The sequence below is a fragment of the Neofelis nebulosa genome, chromosome 7 (genome assembly GCF_028018385.1).
Source record: "Neofelis nebulosa isolate mNeoNeb1 chromosome 7, mNeoNeb1.pri, whole genome shotgun sequence".
NCBI classification, from domain to species: domain Eukaryota; kingdom Metazoa; phylum Chordata; class Mammalia; order Carnivora; family Felidae; genus Neofelis; species Neofelis nebulosa.
Genome location: NC_080788.1, coordinates 44,982,870 through 44,999,521, shown reverse-complemented (window position 1 = coordinate 44,999,521; position 16,652 = coordinate 44,982,870). Strand labels below are relative to the sequence as shown.

Here is a 16,652-nt window from a genome sequence, read left to right as displayed (position 1 = left end):
GGATTCGGGGTATTTCGGCTAGAAATTGCGAGGTTCGGTGCGTCGCGGCTGGCCTGAAGGAAGGAGCCAGGGGTTGCGTGTTGTCCTAGAAAGTCCTCGACCTTGAGGGGATGATGAATTAAAAGGAGGACGGGCGACACGTACCGTACTGGAAGGACCCGAACAGACTTGGTTGTGACCTTAGGCTAATGTCTTAGCTTCCTAACGCTGTCTCCTCATCAGTAAGGTGGAGATATTAGCACCTACTTGGTAGTATTTTTTAAAGGATTACATGAAATAACGGAGAGAGTTGTGCTCAACATGGTACTTGGCACACAACAGCTCCTCCACGTCCCACCCCACTTTAGATGTCAGTTTCCACCAGCAGCCCCTCTGGCTCTCCCACTAATTTTGTTCTCATTCATTAAGGAAAGATTTATTGAGCACTTACAATTTGTGCTTGGTGCTGGTTACATATATGGGCCTAAGACTGAATACCAGTTCTAACAGGAGCTTTTGATCATTGGGAATCTCATTCACATTAAATAATTATAAAAGTAGAAAGTAGTAAGCTACGTAAGAGAAATTGTACGAATTCAGAGGGAGAGAAATTACTAGTGAGAGGGACAAAAAGCAGCTTTTAATAGCTAATGATACCTTTTGAATACTTATATATCAGTTACCACATTGGACACTTGACATGTCAGCTCATTTGAAGAATTTGAAGTATGTGGATGATGAGAAAGGACATTCTAGAAAGAGACCAGCACAAGGAGCCACATAAATCTATTGCATGAACAGAGTCCAGTGTGTATGCTAACAGAAAAACATGTTCTAAATTTTACAATGATTTATGATATGTAAAGCTATGTTCAGAGAGAAATTATACTTCTATTAAAAATCTCCCTTGGGGCGCCTGGGCGGCTCAGTCGGTTGAGCCTCTGACTTCGGCTCAGGTCATGATCTCACAGTTTGTGGGTTCGAGCCCCACATCAGGCTCTGTGCTGACCGCTTGCTCAGAACCTGGAGCCTGCTTCAGAATCTGTGTCTTCTTCTCTCTCTGCCCCTCTCCCGCTCCCGCTTTGTTTCACTCTGATTCTCAAAAATAAATAAATGTAAAAAAATAAAAATAAAATCTCCCTTGAATCCAGTGACCCTTAGGTAATTTATTTTATCTGAGATGCAAGGACTATGAAAAGTAGTAGAGGAAAAGGGTTTGAAAAACAGACTGGGATGAGGCCACACAAGAACATATAAGTTAGATTAAGGATTCTGACTTCATTGTATAAGAAATGAAATGCTGGGCTGGGTGGGGATGTTTATCAGCAGAAGTATGACACAGAGTTTCTGTGTTTCAGGAAAGTTTATCTGGCAATGTATTAAATGAGTTGTAGCACAGAGGCAGGTTAGGACACAGTGCTTATGAATACTTGCAGATCAGCCAGAGCAATGACTGGCACTGTGCAGGTAGCACTTATTAGATGAGTGATGTTGACAGCCTGTGCTAGGACAGAGATGGACATCAAAACAGTGTAGAATTTCAAGTGTTGGGTACTATCTCTTAAAGCATGCAGTCAGAGAGAATTGGGAATCCTCTCCTACTGTTTAGCAGCTGCTTACGAAACTGTTCAAGAATAGTTCAGGCACTTATGCTGCTGTTATCAGCACATAGTAGTGTGATATAGTAACATCACCATACGTGGCCTGTGTTGAGATTACAAATTATCATCAAAGAGTATACTCTGGTTTGGTCTATTTGATTTCCAGTGGTTGCAAGATAGCACATAGAATCAGAATTTTTAGAGCCAGAATGAACTTTGGAGATTATCTAGTCTAACTTCTTATTTTCCTGTTAAGGAAACTAAGGCCCAGGTTGTCCAATGACTTTTCCAACATTATATGATAAGTGATAAAGTGGATCCTAAAAATTAGGTCTTATAACTTTTGCCATTACAATATATTAAATGTATGTCTCCTTTATTCTTTTTTTTAAAAATTTTTTTAAATTTATTTTTGCGACAGAGAGAGACAGAGCATGAGCAGGGGAGGGGCAGAGAGAGAGGGAGACACAGAATCCGAAGCAGGCTCCAGGCTCTGAGCTGTCAGCACAGAGCCCGACACGGGGCTCGAACCCACAGACTGTGAGATCATGACCTGAGCCGAAGTCGGACGCTTAACCGACTGAGCCACCCAGGTGCCCCTGTCTCCTTTATTCTTTATGCTCTGCTTGTAAACCAGAAGCAGCTTAGTGAAATGAACATGGATTTTGGAGTCTAGCTGATATGGGTTTTATCTCAGTTTTCTTGCTTACTGGCAGTGTGATCCTAGACATGTTGTGTCTCCTCTGTGAGCCTTGGTTTCCTCATCTGGGTAAAGGAGACTGTAATATCGCCCCTACAGAATTGTGAGGGTTAGAAGTAATATGTAAAAAAAAAAAAAAAAATGCAAAGAGTAAATATTCAACATAAAATAGCCATCAGTATATATTTTTTCTGCCCTACAAAACCCCACAGTGGTGGGGCGCCTGGGTGGCTAAGTTGGTTAAGTGTCTGACTTTGGCTCACGTCATGATCTCACGGTTCGTGAGTTTGACCCCGCGATGGGCTCCATGCTGGCAGTGTTGAGGGTGCTTGGGATTCTCTCTCTCTCAAAATAAAAACAAACAAACAAACAAAAAAACAGTGGAGGTGGCATTATAAACAAATGATTATAATACAAATAAAAAAACAGTACACAGACACACACACACACACACACACACAGATTCTATGGGAACACAATGAGGAATAAATTCATTCTGATTGAGACAGTTTAGATACCACTTCAAGGAAGTTCATTTTACATTGGGTCTTGAAAGATGAGTAGCAATTCCCTGGGTAGAGAAGAGAAGAGACCTGTGGGTTTTCAGGTTTGGAAAAAATGCAGAAATGTGAAACAGCACTGTATGTTCTGGGGAAGGGGAAGAGCTACTCCCATATGGTGTGTGTGGTGTGGGGGGTAATGAAACTCATTGGACTGAAAAGGGGAGAAGGGGCCAGAGAGGGTCTTCATGCTATGTTAGGGAAGTACGCTGGGTTTTATGCTCTTGGTGATGTGGAAACCAGTGTGTGTGTGTAGTAGGTTTAAAACAGCTTTATTGTATCCATGTATCATAAAACATAATCTATGGATCATAAAATTCACCCATTTTATTTGTATCATTCAGTGATTTTTAGTAAATTTATGGAGTTTTGCAAATTGTCAGTCAACTCTGCCAAGTTATAAAACATTCCATTAATGTTTCAGGATTAATGTATCAGGATTTATCCTGATAAATCCTTTGTGCCCCTTTACAGTTAATCTCTCTTCCCACTCTCTAGCCCCAGGCAAACCCTAATCTGCTTTCCATCTCTATAGATTTGCCTTTTCCAGACAAAAAATTATACAATATGGATTCTTTCTCTTGGCAAAGTATTTTCAAGATCATCCATATTGTAGTAGGTGTTAGTAGTTTTGTTGCTGGATTGTAGGGCATTTACAGATATGCCCCATTTTGTTTATCCATACAACAGTTGACAGACATTAGATGGTTTCCACTTTTTGGCTGTTATGAGTAATGTTACGAGCATTTGTATACCACCCTCTGTGTGAAGTTTGTATGTTCATTTCTCTTGGGCAGATACCAAGGAGTGGAATTGTTGGGCTGTATGGTAAACTTATGCTTAACTTTTTGAGACCCTACCAAACTGTTTTCCAAAGTGATTGTGCCATTTTATTCAATGGGTTTTTAGGCAGAAGAAAGATGAGATTTTCCATTTTTGCTAAATTGAAAAACAAACAAACTCAGAGGTTGAATGAGAAGTCAGTTTCATATTAAAAGTATTTAGCAGTAGGTACTTAGTTTGAATTTACAAGATGTTTCATTGGACCAAATTTCAAAGAGAACTCTTAAAAGGGCAACCACTTGGTTAAGTAAAGTTATTACAGTTGCTTCTAGATTTGTGTTTCTTCTTGTGGACCAAGAGACAGAGAAATATGCATGCTCATCTGTTTTCTATTAGTTCCAAGTCATTTCCTACCGTTCAGCCAATGAGCTTCCTTTGCCTGATTTGTGGTGAACTTAGCTTTGGAGAGTTTATTGTCTGGTAAGTACTTCACTCAGGAAATCACTTCATGAATTTACAATCATCCATAAGGACCTTTCAAGATGGGAGTCCAGAAATAGTTCCCTAGCAAAGAGGTTTCAATCTAGTAATTGATTCAGGACTATGGGGGTGGGGGGGGGGGTGGGGATACTATTGCCAGTAGTAGTTTGCTCAAATTGGGCTTTTCAGCAAAAAATCCTATTTCAAGTGGGGAGGGAATTCTCATTACTTCTGAAAGCTAGCTTAGCGCTCTGGCTCGAGATATCCTGTTTCAGAAGAGAATGGCTAAAGAGTTCAAAATTTCCCACTCAGAAGATAATTTGTGAAGTTTATTTTGTTGTGTTCTGTATGACATGGTTCCTGTGCTAAAACAAACAAATAAATAGAAAACCCAGAACTAACTGTTCATCTGAATGCTGGTCTTCTGTAGGGAGCATCTAACTCTCCCACAGAGGGGTTGATGACAGAAGAGATAATTTCAAGTAGGATAATTAAGTAATTATTTATATTCGTCTTTAGAGCACAGTATGTATTTTATTGGAGGGATAAAGAAAGAAGGGTAGAAAAGGTGGGTGTGAGATTTGTTAGGAGGTTATGATCATAATTTTGGCTGAGGCCAATATTAAAATTAGTTTTTGTTCTCCAAGCACAAAACAAGTAATAGTTGAAACAACTTCTCCCCCACAAAGAGGAAGTCCTCTTGGAGTGAAAAAATTGTCTGAGAAGCCCATCAAGTGGAAAAACAACAAATGGATTGTTTAGACATGCCTATATTTTACTGGAGTCAACAGTACCCCTCCCGAGGAGAAAAAAAATCCAGAGGCAAAGTCAAATGTATTAAGGCTAGCTTATGTCTTTCCAACATCAGAGATAAATGACGTTAGAAAAAAAGAAAACAAAACAGGATTTTTCTCCAGCTTACTCCTGGTGGCACAGTGCAATTACAGAGTGCCTGTTAATCTAGTAGTAGACTTCTGCCCCTCTGGAGAGTCTAGGCTTGCATTAAGAAAAGTTGAGGATCCATCAGTGTGATTCTTCTGGGATCCAGGAGTGTTCTCCTGACAAAAACTCCCTGCTTGCGCCCATGTTCCTGAAATCCCGCAGGCAAGAATGTTTTTATTCTTCTGGACTCTGGTGGCTTATATCATATTAACCGCCTCTTTTAGGGCTTTGAATACCACTGGGGCCCATCTTCAGTTTCTTGTTCAAAAGGGGAAGTCGACGCGCTGAGCTGCGTCTCAGCACATCGGCGGTTACCCTCCGCAGCTCACGAGCATAGTCTTTTCGCAGACCTGTCATGAGAAGTCAAGGCCTGCTCTGCACTGGTCCGTTTAATCCAAGTGCACATTAAAAGTGGAAGTCTAATTTTGAGGGGCTAGACTGATCTTGGCTTATTACACTTAGTAGTAATAGTAGCAACCAAGAGACACACTGCGGTCAGGTCTTACTAGGATTACTTTTGCCTTTTCTCCAAGAGTTTTTTAACCAGATGTTTGTTTTCCTTTCTATTCCCCCATGAGACCATTATATACAGGAGGTAAGAAATTCCTCTTATACTCCTGTTCTGGTATCCCTCTGGAAGCTGGGCAAGTTAATACATGATGCGGAGGTGAGTGTAAACCATTGTTTTCATCAGAAGGAGGTTAGGCATGGGTTTGGCCAAAGGCCTGGATGTGACAGATTTCATAATTTGAACTCCATTATGTGCATTAATTCTTAATTTCCTGAGATGCTAGAAGGTGGTGAATATTTGTAATTATGTAGAACTTGACAGTCTACAAATATTTCACATGCATAATCTTTTTCTTCCTCTTCTGAGGCAATTGGAAATAAAAGCAGGATTAGGGACTCTCACGTGAAGCAACTTTTGGGGTCAATTCACATATTTATTTTACTGAGTGCAAGAGACACTTAGGCATTGTAGTATGCATGTAGTAGAGGAAAATACCAACTCTGTTGCCTTTATTCTGATCTCAGGGTAGTTTATAATTTGAATGTTCTTGACATTACTTTCAAAATATTTTATTTTATTTAAGAGAGAGTGAGAGAGAGTGAGTGAGTAGGGGAGAGGGGCAGAGGGAGAGAGAGAGAGAGAGAGAAAGAGAATCTCAGGCAGGCTCCACACTCAGCCTGGAGCCCCATGCAGAGCTCTATCCCATGACATTGGGACCACGACCTGAGCTGAAATCAAGAGGCAGACACTCAACTGACTGAGCCACCAGGGCACCCTCCTTTCAAAATAAATTATGATGAGGGTTTTTGCATCATTAAAATATTGTGATACTTAGCTGATGTTAAATTTATTAGTTTACTTCTATATACACAAGCGGTGGTTGGGCTGGAGTAGGGCAAAGATAGCTCAGGTAAAGACGGATTTTTCTGTCTTTGGCATCATTTCTGACATTCCATTGTAATGATTTCTAAAGCAAAGATGACAAAGTTTGGTGTGCATTCAGGATTTCTCCCCTCCCATACATCAGGGCAGATACCACTAATCAGTCGTAGCACCCTTCTTTGAGACAGCAAACAGCCTGAGAATCCTTCAATGCTGCATTTCTGGTAGCTGTGTCCAATCAACAGACTGGTTAAAATTTCTTTCTTTGACTTCTCTGATCCAAAGGGTAGCTTGATCCTTCTATACATTTTCCCTCAGCAAATGGAAATGAATTAATTTTTTTAAAAAGGACTATACTACAGACCAGTACTGCTCAAATTTAATTTGCAAACGAATCACCTGGGGATCTTGTAAAAATGCAGATTCTGACTTAGTAGGTCTGGGAAGGTGCCTAGAATCCTGCATTTCTAGTAAGGTCAATGTTGCAGGTGATGCCAGTGCGAATGATCTGTGGATGGCACTTTGAATAGCAAGGTTCTTCTGGTCCATTTTCTGGAGACAAAATGTGAGCTAGCAAACTTGATGCAACTCAGTAACCAAGAAAAAAGAAGAAAAACAGGCAAGTGTTCCATTAGAAGCTGAAGTTTTATTATAGGATAACAGTACATAAAGCACATCTAAAATTGATGTGTTCAATGCACTTTTAATAAAGGTAATGTAATATTAAAGGTACAGTTTCTAAGTACAATATAACAACATTCATATTAGAATGAAAATCGGAGTATTTAAAAGACAACATTAAATCTCTCTTTTTTTTTTTACAGCTTGTATTTACAAAATGAATCAAAATATTTTTTTTTTAAATTGAGGACTCAATAAAATAACAAACAGCTGGAAATAAGCAGACTACCATAAGAGTGAATTGAAAAGAAAACCCAATGTAAGTGAAAAGTTGGATGATCCTCTAATAAAGATCATTAGCAAAGTTTTAGTACAATACTGTTTTTAGGATTCCCGTAAATGGCTTGCATTTTTAGTGTGGCAGAAAAGGAGTTTTTACATACTGTACACAAAACAGACAGCATATATTTATAGGTACAGTATTACTGTTTCCAAACTTGCATGTATATTTACAGAAGGCTGAGTTTGTTACTCACAGAGTTTTGTGACATTTGTGTGCTTAATCCTTAAGACCTACACACAATTAGAATCAGCATTTCATGTGGTCTTTTTAAATGTGGCTTTATTACTTGGTTGTACAAGAAAGTGTTAACCATAAGGCTTGACATACTTTATAAATTTACCAAAAAAAAAAAAAAATCCCAGGAAAAAGTTTTAATTTGGGCACACTTGTCATTTAACAGTTATCAAATGCTGACGTGTGCTGGCCATTGTGTAGACACGAAGAGATACAATCTCTACCCTCAGGAAGTTTAGGATGCTAAATGGTGCTGAGAAACAAAACAAAACAAAACAAAACAAAACAAAACAAAACAAAACAAAAACAGGTTTCAATCTCTACGTGAAGCAATAAGGAATGACGTGATTTGTATTTAAAAGAGATTTCTCCCTAAACTGTAGCCAATTCACTTTAAAAGGTTAACTCTTAGCATTCGCTCTCATTAACCACATGATTGCATTTATAATTAAGGTAACAGCAACTCTTCCATAAAAATGGAAAATGTCTAGAATTGTGGGTAAATATGCAGTGCACGGAAGCCAATAACCATGGCTTGAGAATTTATTACCTTCAATTACAAAAAGTGCAGTAAACAGAAACATTTGCTCTATATTTATAAATTGCTCAAAAATCTTTGCTAAAGATCTTACAAATTCAGTAATATTACAGAACAATTCTAATCAATATTTAATAAGGTTAACTACATCCTTAGTCAGATATTTGATATACTTTGATTTGTAAGAATGCCAATAGGTCTTGGGAGAACAGGTGAAAGAGTTTTAAAGTGAAGGTCTTTCACTCAGTTCATGGAACTGGTTGAGGTCATATTAAAACAGAACATCTCTTGTCAAATTTGCTTTATGGCCCATGTTCTGCCATGATAGTGGACATCTCTATGCTTCCCATGGCTCAGGTAGGAGGGGAAAGTTTCTGCCATCAAGCCACCAAGGATATTTTATATAAATGCCTATCATCTATAATAGGAGTTAAGTACACAACTCTGTCAGGTGCCAATAATACAATTCCTTAGTAAGAAAAAACAAAAGTATTACTCCATTAAACCAGAGTGTTTTTTAGGATCTTGAAGGCCTGGCAAATTATTTCTCATCTCAGGAGATACGGTATAAAGCCAAGTAGCAAACATAAAGTAAATGCTAATAAATTTTCATATATCCATATTTATAAACAGATTCACCCTATAGATGTCAAATATCCATACTAAGGAAGTAATTTTATCCTAATTAAATACACTCTAGAATAATTTATATAATGATATTATGTATTTAAAGAGAAAAGCATGTCCCAAATCCAGCACTCTGATACAGCTGCCAGTGGGAACAGGTAGATATATATATATATATGTATATATATACAAATATATAGTTATACTCAGTGAAATTAACAAGACCCAAAGGTGGTATTGTCTAGGAATAAAAGGGATTTTTTTTGTTGTTCACAAAAGTAACTTATCTAGCACCACACATCAGAAAAACACAAAAATAGCACACTCTAGTTCTAAACAGCTATGTCTAAAATAGATTATATAGTAAAACCAGTATTATACAGCATATTGTGGATTTGATAAACAGATAAATATTTGCACTGAGTAGGCTGTTTATAATATAACATTTTCTTATCTATACAGAATGAAAGCCAAAAAGTTAACTGTATAGAGATGTGCAGAACAACATTAAATATTATGACTTAAAAGCAGGGACAAAGGTAAATTTGAAAGAAGAGTAAGAGAGAAAATGTTTACAGGCCATTACAAGTTCTTAAGTTAATAGTAAATAAGGAATCAATTGCTCAAGTTGAAGAAAGCAGTAAACAAGAGATTGCATTTACATGCAGATGTCTAAAATTTGTATTTTTTTAAGTCTATGCACAAAAGTCATTTGTTTTATTGCTTGACATTCAGTTATGGCTAGATTATTTAACCTATTTTTTTTTTTTGTACTTTGGAAACAAGAATATCGTTAAAGGTGCCATAAAAATGGACAACATTGAAAACGGTTTGCAAATAAACCACCTAACACTGCAGTTCTTTATACATATTAAAAGCCTTGTCTGGGGTTTGTCATATGTTAAATATATTTAAACTGGGAAAATATGTTGTAGCTTGAAGCCTCCCATTGGCCCAAACATCCAATACAAAAACACATCTCCACAAAAGGAGCAGGCAGACAATACAGGTACATTTAAAGAAGCAGCCAGCTAATGTCCTAACGTTTAAAATTTACCACTGTTTTATATGAGATTTCAAACCATTGTGGATAAGAAGAGAATTTCGGATTCAGGAAGATGTGTACAGTACATATGGATTTTTTGTGTGTGAAATCATATTCACTATATTGCTCAAGAATTATCTGCATTTACATATGCAATCTGTTTAATAATAACCAAGTTCCTAGAAATGGTATTCATCCACATTACAGTCATAATGAGTGAAAAGGAAACACACAGACATTGGAGAGAGTTTAGTTGCTATTAGAGAACAACATAATGGCGTGTGCAGTGTGTCAATGCTAGTAGCAAGCTGTCTTTCATTAGTCCTTAGAAGGAAAGAAGTAAAAGGAAATGTGGCAAACACACTAAATGTAAACAGCAAACACAGATTCTATAGGCATCTATTTAAAATATTAATGTTCAGCTTCTCAACACAAGACTCCATTTTATGTTGCATTGCTGAAAAAACATCTCTATTTGGACTGAATATTCTGTCATTCATTTGTAAATAAGTAAATGACTGAATGAATGTATTTATTGCTCTAAGATCTGAGGGTCTGGTTAAACACGGAGATCCCTCTATCTGTGATGTTTCCTTGGTATAAAGCCAGGCTTCTGGATTATTTTATAAAATTATTCTGAAAGCCTGACAAAACTGATCTCACACAAACAAGCAACAGACCCAGAAGTGAAACTGATTGCTATGTAAAGACATTTACAAATCTGCCGCCTTCTCATACCTTAAGAATAAACAATAATGGGAAGGCCTCTTTAATCAAAAATCAAATCTGGTGGCACCTCTTTAATAATACTAGTGTTTAGAGATAGAACGAAGACTTGTATTACAGACATTAGCAACAGATCAAGACTTACTATTGCAATTACATTTGTTAATCTGATCCATAGTATAAAGTTGTTCTCATAGGGTTCTGTTGTATCATATCTTTATAAGTAAGAAGTGGCAATCACATGATACAGTATGTGAAAACGTCAATAACCTGTGTGTGTTTATATATATGCATATGTATGTATATATGTATATGTGTATGAATATATACCTATATGTATGTGTGTGTGTATACATATATATAGGCAGAGAGAGTAAGAGAGAGAGACAGGGAGAGACAGAGATTTCTGCCATGTTCCATAGTCTTTAATATCAAAACCAACAAGGTCAAAGTTTCTTTTTCATCTAAACAACATGGAAAGTTTTCCCAAATTATACTCTGCTATGGGAGTAAGAAAATATGTAAAACTTCTTCTGAATGTGTATTCCAGGTATGGAAGAATCAAAGCCAACAGTATACTGAGGTTCACTGACCTTATGAAAAGTAATACAAGGAAACATAAGAGCGACGCTCCAGTTCAAAAATGTCCAACGTAACCTAAAAGCTGGCTTGTGGTGCTGTTATATTGTCTTTAAACATTAGCTCTTGTATTAATTCAACGGATGAAAACTATAAATGTGGAAGTAAAAGAATGGTGTTACATAGAGGGATTTTTTGGTTTCCTTCTGGAGAACACAATTAAAATAAGTTATTTGCTAGCATTTGAAAAGACTTGTTCAAACTTTCAGCTGTTTCACTGCACCAATAAGCAGGCTCTCATCTCATGAGTGGTTTCAACAATTTTTTGCACACCATGTAGAATTTGAAATAGTTCCTAATATATAATGCTATGAATATATTTATCATGGATGGTTTAATTATTAGAGAAAGGTAAATGGAGTATGTGGAAATGCACTTGAAGTGATACTCCCTGTTGGTATATCGCCTATTAATGTATCTTGTGAAGTACTGCTTTGGAAGTTATTCCATGTTTTTAACCACACAAGACTGAAGAACACATACATTTTGAACTCAACAAAACAAGACGATAGTGAAGAGTTTACATGCACGCACACGCAGTCCTACACAGTTCACTTGTGCCTTGAGGGATAGCATTATTATCACTATTATTAATAATAAAAAACACAATTTGTCCCAGTAGTACTGGCCACCCTGTTTGAAGAGTTTTAGGAGATCCCTGAGCACATTGTTTCTGACTCTTAACCCCAACTCCAAAGTGATAGGGTTTCTATTGTTGATATCAAGATGGATTGTCATTCACAGTTAAGTCAATCATAAGGTGCTTATTTACCCTTTTTTTTTCCACCAATCAGCACAAAGAACTGTCAGAAAATAACTTTTTTTATTATTATTACCTTAAAATAATAGCACTGGAAGGACACGTGATTTAAACAATCAATGTTTGAAAACAGTGGCTTTAGGATTATTATCTGGCTGCCCCTCAACAATAACAAGTGATTCAATCGACATTCCTTAGCCAAAAACAAAAGGCAAAAAAACCCAAACCATACCAAAACAAAACAAAACAAAAAAAAAACCCGAAAACAAAACAAAAAAAACCAACCAAAAAAAAAAAAAAACCCAAAACAAACCAAAACTGTACAAATATGTATTTTTTCCCTGAGGGATCAAGGTACACCCGCAAGTGCTCTATGTACATATTGCACTAGAGAGGAATGGAGAACATGTGCAAAAAAGCAACAATGAGAGAAGCTTACATCCTACTTAAACCTTTTCATTCAAGATTCCACTAGGTTGTTTTGCATTTTGGAATGTCGGAACACAAACAGCTATTCCTTAGTCTAAAACTAAAAACACGTATTTCTACTATGGCACATTCAATGAAATAAAAAGTTTCCCAAAGACAGATAGACAAATTCCATCAAGAAAATAATACAAAGTTTGTTTGTTTGTATTTTTTTTTTTAGAAAATTACATTACTTTCTTTCTTTGTTTCACATTACAAAATCTTTTTTTTTTCTTTACACAAATCACATTTTATTGCAGGAATATTTCAAGTGCCATCAAATATTTATAGAAGGGTTAAAAAAATAGAAGTCTCTCTAAAGTGGTCCAGACAAGGCTTTGTATAGAATAAGTCATTTTTTCCCCCATCTTCTAGTTTTGATTTAAGTATTTTGAATACATTTTCTTTTCCATTGACACTTAGTAGCCTAGAAGCGGTCCGACACACGCACATCATACACACGAAAACCACACCCACACCTGCATACACACCCACCCACACATACTCCCTCCTCCCTGGCCCTCAGCCCACCCCCATACGCTCACAGAGATCCGGGTATCCACACTATAAAGAACAACCAAACTTAGAAGCAGTGCCATAAGTCATATTTTCCTTAAATTAGGAAGGGTGAATTAGGATGCTGAAGACTTTTTTTTTTTAAATCCATAGCTTTAACGCAAATTAGGATGCTGAACACTTAAAAAAAAAAATCCATAGCTTTAACACAATTTGCAAACTGTCCAAAAAAGCACTTTCATCTGCACTTTTGTTTTCATTGTGACCAAGGCCAGGTTCTCCAGAGTATAATGCGATCATTTGACACCATTGTAACCAAAGGTATTCGGGCTTTGTACAAAAGCCTTACGTACCTTATATGAAAAACTGTATACAAGACATAGCAGCTGGGATAACAATGATGTGATTCCAATCTTTCAAAGACTACTGGATATTTTAGTTTAGGAAACTTTAGTTTATAAGCACTCTTAAGAATAATTGTTCTGTATCACCAAGTATTTTGTGTCATCACACAGGTGTTTCTATAGTAAGAAAGAAAATAAAAATGCAAAGTTTTTCACATCCTTTTCTGAACTTCACTTTTTAAAACTGAATTTATTGTTTAACTTCAGATCCCAACTTTTATCCAAATAATAGTTGTTCCCTCTGTTCACCGAGCACACCTCTCCTGCTCTGTCCCTACACTGTCAATGTACTTTGCTCTTAAAATCCTCACCTTGCTTTTCTTTCAGAAAGATCTGGTAGCAGCATCATGTCAATGTATCTTGGTTTACTCTAAAAGCAATGTCACCATGGTGGGACTACTATTGAGATTAAGCATTTTTTTTTTTTTTTTTTTTTTGCATTTGGTACATGCAAAATCCCTTCTGGGAAAAGGAATTTCTTTTAAGCTCAACATTATGCTCTCTCTCACCCTTAGAGAAGTTCAATTAGCTCTTTTCATTTCACAAGTGGACACTGGAATTAGGTTTAGTTGCTCTTTAATGCGCTAGCACCTGAGGCTGGTCATATTCAGAAAGCTTTGGTTAAAAAGAAGTTAATATACTTTAATCAAACCACCCCCAAATTTAGTGAATCAGAATGACAAAAAACAAAAAACAAACCAAAAAAAAAAACCACCCCAAAAAACAATACCATACCATTTTCCCCCACAAGAGAAATAATAGGAAAAAAGATGGACAAATAAATAACTGAACTAAACGTGGTACTCTTTTCAGAGTATAAATACTATTGATCCTCACAGGAACTATGCTTATTTAAATTAAAATTTTGATTTAACCCTTCTTGCCCAAATATAAATACTATATGCTGATAGTTAACCTCTCTGTATAAACACTCACATAAAGTTTTATATACTTGTAAGAAATTTAAGTAAATATTACTTTCGTCTTCTATTTATGGTTAAACCCTTACTATATTTTTGAAAAAAAAATTTAAGATGTTATTTAGGCTTCATACACACTTTTGTGTGAATAATCCCTTCCTCTTCTCCAAATCCCTCAGGAAACAAGTCAGAAAATCAGTGGAGTTAAAGCCAGAGTATCGGGCTCTGGGAAGCCCATGCTGTTATCCACGTGACATCAGGATTCAGGAGGGACCCGGGTGGTAGAGACACTTTCTCTGCTATAAAGGGCTGCCTGGACACTCCCACCTTTATGCTATGGGAAGATATTTCCTTTTCTGTACAAACGTGGTCTTTGAGGTCAGACCACAAGTTTGAATCCTACCCCCAGGGTGACTAAAATCATCTTCTAAATGCCTACATTTCCAAAGGGCACTTATTTTTCAAATATGCACACCTGTATATCAGACTGTTCATTTTCCCTTCCCCCCTGGGAATTATTAAAATAAAAAAAACCCCAAAACATGAAATTAAACAAGAACATTCAATATTTCTCACCTGAACACAAAAGCCAAGCAATCTTCTAAATATTTAATAAAATAAATTACAGTCCACAGTTTTCTAGTGAAGATAAATACAAGAGTAAATGTTTGCAGCTTAACATCAACTTCACTTTGAATGCTTAAAATATTTCATATTTAAGTAAGAGAAACTGGTTCTGCATTGCATGCCTCTATCACCCCTCTATCCAGGGTCTGTGAGCTATGGAGAGCAATATTCTAGAATTATAGCATCTAGAGGCAGCTAGTCTAGAACTAGTTTACTCTGAGATATCCTCTTAGGGTTCCTAGATTATACCAAGAACATAATCATTCACAAAGTAAATGCTTCATGTCCTCACATGGGGAGTGTGTATTTGCTCCAGATATAATCTTTGGGTCCTTCTTATAATAAAAGCTGAATTCCAATAAATATTTGGGTTACTGATTTGTTCTCAAAGCATTAAGAGTTCCAAGTTGAGATGGACTCCATATAACTATAGAATTGTGTAAAATGAGCCTCCCCTCTCTCCCCTGCCTCCATGAGGTGGCATTTAAAAAAGCTTTTTTAAAAATAATGTGCGTGATGGTGTAAGTCCATAGCACCAATCGATCATTCAACTTTGTATGAAGCATAAACACATCTATCCTTAAACTTACCACGAAGCAAAGTATAATTTAGGTAGAGTTCTAATTCCGAATTCACGTGTAAAAAAAAAAATAATAATCCACATCGTGATTTCTAGATATGACCAGCCAGTCTTTTAAAAGTAATTTGTAAACAGCAGCATAAATACCTCCTGACGTACCTTCCAAGCCTTCTCAGTTAAACTTGTGTTTCTGGTGCACATGCGACACGACAGTGAACACGCTAGCATTTAATTTAAAGAAAAAGGTGCAAAATGAAAGTGCCTTATCAATTCAACAGGAAAAGCTACACCAGTAACTACATTTTATATTAATTAAAACAATATATAAACAATATCTCTTTTAGCTATATATAGTCTTCATGCCCATTTACCCTGTAATATATTATAATGCTATTGTTGCTAGTGCTATGGACCCTTTTCATGCCATCCTGCTGACTGGCAATAATCGGTGGAAAAATAAAAACTTCCTTCATGAAACAAAGAGCAAGTTGTGCAAAATAATGCTGCAACCTCCGCTATGCACACCAGTCACCGATTATTGCTGGACTCTCTGTTGTTACCGACAGATTGGTGACTCTGCAGAAAGTCTGTGGGCAGTGAGCTACAAGAAAAGGAAATCCTCCGACTTTAGTACCCTCCTTCAGTTGTAAACAGAGGTCAATGATTGAGAAGTTGAGACAGAAAAAGGGTCCATATCTGTAGGCATAATGGAAATCATATGCATGAGAAAAACAAGTTCAACTTTTATTTGTTTTCATTGTTTCCCCTCCTTTGCCTGACCCCGATCACCAAAAGATGTGCAGTGTGTTGGCGCTCCAGGTCTGTGCAGGGCCATATAAAGTGTCTTGGTTAATTTGTTGTTGTTGTTGTTTTTCATGTTTGTACTTCAGACATTCTAGAAGTGCTTAGGTGATACATTTACCCATCGATTTGCATTGCTGGCTCAAATTCTGAAGTGAACAACTCCTTGTATAATGGAGGAAAATGAAGTCGCACAATGTCTGGGTATATTGCTTTAAATGCCATTAGCTTTTCTGTATGTCGTCCACATAAGGCTCTTAACGTAGACACCTTGCATATTAACTGCAAGTGGAAGAAAGGACATGTTGTGAGGAGAGAACAGACATGAGCATCACAAATCGGAGAACCTGGATGATCTTTACAAT

General features: G+C 36.8%; 1 protein-coding gene and 1 long non-coding RNA gene across 5 annotated transcripts in view; one reads left to right on the top strand and one right to left on the bottom strand.

The window, feature by feature from the left end:
• The first annotated feature begins 12 nt into the window (after positions 1–12).
• On the top strand, positions 13–7,814 carry LOC131518086 (uncharacterized). Its single transcript, XR_009264901.1, has 4 exons — positions 13–226; positions 4,020–4,103; positions 5,624–5,712; positions 7,263–7,814. It is a non-coding gene; the product is annotated as an uncharacterized LOC131518086 (long non-coding RNA).
• Positions 7,065–16,652, bottom strand: part of RORA (RAR related orphan receptor A) — a 722,505-nt gene continuing 712,917 nt past the window's right edge. For all 4 annotated transcript variants that reach the window (XM_058740658.1, XM_058740659.1, XM_058740661.1 and 1 more), the window contains one exon: positions 7,065–16,569. In XM_058740658.1, the coding sequence (XP_058596641.1) occupies positions 16,405–16,569 (165 nt within the window). In that variant the 3' untranslated portion in view covers positions 7,065–16,404. The remainder of the gene's footprint in view (positions 16,570–16,652) is intronic.